This window comes from Cryptomeria japonica, chromosome 1 (genome assembly GCF_030272615.1).
Source record: "Cryptomeria japonica chromosome 1, Sugi_1.0, whole genome shotgun sequence".
Classification (NCBI taxonomy): domain Eukaryota; kingdom Viridiplantae; phylum Streptophyta; class Pinopsida; order Cupressales; family Cupressaceae; genus Cryptomeria; species Cryptomeria japonica.
Window position 1 is genome coordinate 363,721,875 of NC_081405.1, and position 4,746 is coordinate 363,726,620.

Sequence of the window (4,746 nt, forward strand, 5' to 3'; positions counted from 1 at the left end):
TTTCTACTTTTATATTTTTACATGTGACAGAGTTCTAAATTCGCCTTAATTTTATTAGTAGGTTGTAAGCTTTTCTTGATACAATTCATGTTGTCTTTTTTCAAATAATTTTGACTAATGCCTTTCTTGAAAAACCTCTTACACTTTTTATCTTCTCAAATAAAATAAAACAAATGAACAACTTCCACCTAAAAAATGAAATTCCAATACTAGAAGAGACCCACCAATACATGAAAAAAAGAAACCAAAATCAAGAGGGACCAACCTAATACAAGCTGCAAAGGGATATTCTTCCAAGGTGTCCTCCTAATTTAAATTCTCCATTTTTAACCAAAAAAAAGTGAAATTAAAGCCACTTTCGTATAACAAATTTATTCAACCTACAACCCCCAAAAAAACAGCCATAAAGACCCTACAAAAATAAATGAATAAAACAATTCTACATCAATCATTCCCCCTCCAAATTTCAAGCAAAGTTTTACGTTAGCAAATAAATGGTGCCTAGCTTAGATCAACCCTACTTACTGCTAACGCCGAACAAATATTTGGGCAGCAGTTCAAAACCTTTTTACATTTGTGGGAAGCAATTTTAATCAACCAATTCAACAAACTGCAATAAACATTCAAATTCAAAATCATCACAAGAAAGTTTAGTCCACACCCAGCAGAATCATCATAACAGGAAAAGAGCTGACATAACCAGATCTATGAAACTGCGCAGCATTCCACATCATTCCACAAGAGGTGGTGTTACAAAACACCATCGTGAAAGTTAAAATAAATGGGAAAAGAATGAAGCCCTCCTTCTCTAAAGGAATATGGAACAAAAGCTTATGATCCTCTTAAGCCTTTGCAGGTGACTTGGGTTCCTTGGCGCTCTTCTTTGGAAGCAACACTTGGTGAATGTTTGGTAAAACACCACCATGTGCAATGGTCACACCAGCCATAAGTTTCCCCAACTCCTCATCATTCCTCACAGCTAAAAGCAAATGCCTTGGGATTATCCTGTTCTTCTTATTGTCTCTGGCAGCATTTCCAGCAAGCTCCAAAACCTAGAGCCCATCATCAAAGCAGGCAAAAACAATATTTTCAGTACAATTTACATTATTAAATATAAATGAGAAAACAACCCACTCAATCTTAAAAAAACACCCAATCAAGTCAAATACACCACCTCCCTCAAGCAATGCTCACATTAGATATGAACGAAAAGCACTCATATACACCTATCTCAAGACCAAATGTACTCATATGAACCAAAAGCACCCATATACACCTCCCTCAAGAACAAACACACTCACTCGTATATACTTCCTTCAAATATTGCCTATATTAGTCATGAACCGAAAGCACCCATATACACCTCCCTCAAGAACAAATGCACTCATATTCACCTCCCTCAGGCATTACCTACATTAGACATGAACCAAAAGCACCCATAAACACTTCTCTCAAGAACAAAGGTACTCATATGAACCAAAAGCATCCATATACACCTCCATTGATAACAAACACACTCATATACACCTCCTTCAAACATCGCCTACATTAGTCATGAACCAAAAGCACCCATATACACCTTCCTCACCTCCTTCAAACATCGCCTACATTAGTCATGAACCAAAAGCACCCATATACACCTTCCTCAAGAACAAATGCACTCATATACTCCTCCCTCAGCCATTGCCTACATTAGACATGAACCAAACACACTCATATACAACTCTCTTAAGAACAAAGACACTCATATAGACCTCCCTAAGCATTGCCCACATTAGATATGATCAAAAACACTTTCTTACACATCACCCAAAACAATTAAGAATGATGGAAACAACTAAATTAAATATGAGAGCTTTCTTAAAAATGAAACCTAAACACCATTTTAGTCATCACCCAATTCAAATATCAGTCTCACACCAGTTCATCCAACTGCCAACTCCAATATGAATCCCAAACATCATTTGAATCAACACCCAACTCAAACATTAATCTCACCCACCAGTTCAACCAACACCCAGCTCCAATATGAATCCTCAACACTATTGTAATCAACATACAACCCTAAACATCAATCCAACTCTTCAATTCAACCAACACCCAACTCTAATATGAATCCTAAACATCATTTTAGTCACACCCAAGAGGAATGTCAGTCCAGTTCACCATTTTAACAAATAAGTAACTCCAACATGAATCCAAACCATCATTTTAACTCACACCCAAATTGAACATGAATTCAAATCACAATTTTGACCAATCCCCAACTGAAGCATCATTAATCTCATTCACCAGTTCAACCAACACTCAACTACAATATAAATCCCAAACACTATTTTAACCAACCAACACCCAACTCTAATATAAGTCCAAAACACCATTTTAGTCACAGCCAACAGGAATGTCAGTCCAGATCACCATTTTAACAAGCAACCAACTCCAAGAAGCCAAACCATCATTTTAACTCGCACCCAAGTTGAACATGAATTCAAAGCACAATTTTGACCAACCCCCAACTGGAACATCATTATAACAACACCCAAATCCACTACAATTGCAAACCACCATTTCAGCAAACACCAAATCAAACAATAACATCAAATAAAAATCCCCTTTTGGATCCTCCCAATCCCAGTAGGAAACCAAAATGCATTTTGAAGCCACTTCCAAATTACAACATCAAAGACTCAAGAAAGAACATGAATTCTGCTCTACCCATATCTGCCTGAAAAGAAAATCCCCAAAACAAAAAAGTAAAACATAAATTGAACTCAGATTTAGGCCCCTGACCTCAGCAGCTAAGTATTCAAGCACAGCTGCCAAATAGACAGGAGCTCCTGTGCCCACTCTCTTGGCATACCTTCCCTTCCTAAGATACCTTCCAATCCTTCCAACAGGGAACTGTAGCCCTGCCTTGACTGATTTGGACACCCCCTTCTTCTTAGGGCCTCCTCCCTTTCTACCCCCTGCACCCTTTTTGGCCTTTGCTCCAGACTCCATTCTTAATCAAAAAACTAATCTGCTAAAAGACAATTGAACCAGTAGATACCAAAATGCTGGATAGACCTTATCAGATGGAAATTGGACATTGGGGTTACAAAGTATTTGTAGTTATTACCAGAATCTGGGTGAGGATGAAGGGGACAAGACGTTGGATTAGAAGTGAAACGGATGGCCCAGATTTATTCTAAATCGATCCTAGTTTTCTGTGCCCAACCAATGGGATTTCAGCTTGGTTGAGGAGAAGTCGCATGGGGGTCCACACCTAAAATGACTGGATTAGATTCATTCCCAGCTCAGAGCACAGGTTATTGGAAGGGAATCTAATCTTCCTCCATCACTTATACAAAATTCATGCCACGCACTACTGACTTGTTAATAGCTTGCAGGGATAGGAGAGAATCTAAGTATATGATCATCAAAGCAGTTTAATGAGATTATATAAAAGCATAAATAATTTGAATTTGGGTATTTGCAGAGAAGTTCTTGAACATTTGTGTACCAGATTTTTCAAACATGGATGCTTCCAAGCTTCAGATTGTTTAAAGCTTTGGTGCCTTGTTTCTGGGGTGTGTGTCATTTTTGCGTTCCATAGGCTGGAAGTTTATCATTGAAGTATGTTGTATTCTTTCAAGGATATCAGTAAGTTGTTCCAGGTCATACTTAATTATCTATCATTCAAATGTTTTAGATTATATTAAAGAATAGGTCAATAGATTTTAATGATAAATCATAATTATATTATTGAATGTAATCTTCTGTCAAGATTTGATGATGGATAATTGAATGTGATTTATAAAATGTTTTGGAGATAAATTATTTAGTAGGATTTAAAAAGTTAATGTTTATAAATTCAATATATAATTTTTCGTATATTTGATTTTTTTTCATCTTAAAATTAATATTGTCAAAATAATTTATGAATTTTTTGTTATGATGATATTAAAAAAAAATGTTTTGATTTAATATACAATATTATTTTAATTTGATGAAAATTGCACACTTGTGCCTTTTGCTCTTATGTTTTGAGTTAACTTTGATTAGAATATCATAAATTTAGTTATCAGAATCATAAATGTAGTTACTAGTTGATAAGTGACATATTCTTATGCAAAACTAGCTCATGATCTCTAAATTTGCATTTGTGATCCATGGACCTGTTTTCCATTATCGTAGATTAGATCGGCAAGTGTAAATTTAACCCAAATCACTTCCTATATAAGGGTCTAACCCCATGTCCCCATGTTGCTACTTATGTACAATTTCTACTTAAATTTAAGCAGATTTAAGCAGTCGGAGTGTTCCTATATAAAATTTTAATTATGTTTATTGTAAAACATGACACATGACTTCATAGTTTTTTTCCTCTCTTTTTATTTGCCTCCATTTTTTTGCAAAAAATATTATTAAGAAGATCATTTGAGATGACTATATAAAAATTGCTAGGAAATAAGGTTTACACTCAATAATTTGATTAGTTTGTAGTTAGGTTAGTTAGGAAGTTCATCGTTGAAAGTTAGTTTTGTATGAGAAAATAACGACTTAATAAAGCCAATACCTTAGATGTAATAAAAAACTGAATGCTGATAATATAATATATTTTTTATAATATAAAGCCAATTTGGTCATATTGTTAAAAGGTGCATTATTAGTTGATTCTGACACCTTCTCTCTTCATTTTAATTATGACCACACATATTGCTTGTATTATCGAGGCTATTTATGCTACACTCGGTAGGGGAGACT

General features: G+C 35.1%; 1 protein-coding gene across 1 annotated transcript; it reads right to left on the minus strand.

Moving 5' to 3' along the window:
* Positions 1 to 601: 601 nt before the first annotated feature.
* LOC131069123 (histone H2A) lies at positions 602 to 3,148 on the minus strand. Its single transcript, XM_058004451.2, has 2 exons — positions 2,791 to 3,148; positions 602 to 1,052 (listed from the first exon to the last, which is right to left on the minus strand). Exons 1-2 carry the CDS (start codon positions 2,998 to 3,000, stop codon positions 843 to 845), a joined length of 420 nt encoding a protein of 139 aa, XP_057860434.2. The 5' UTR covers positions 3,001 to 3,148; the 3' UTR covers positions 602 to 842.
* Positions 3,149 to 4,746: the final 1,598 nt, after the last annotated feature.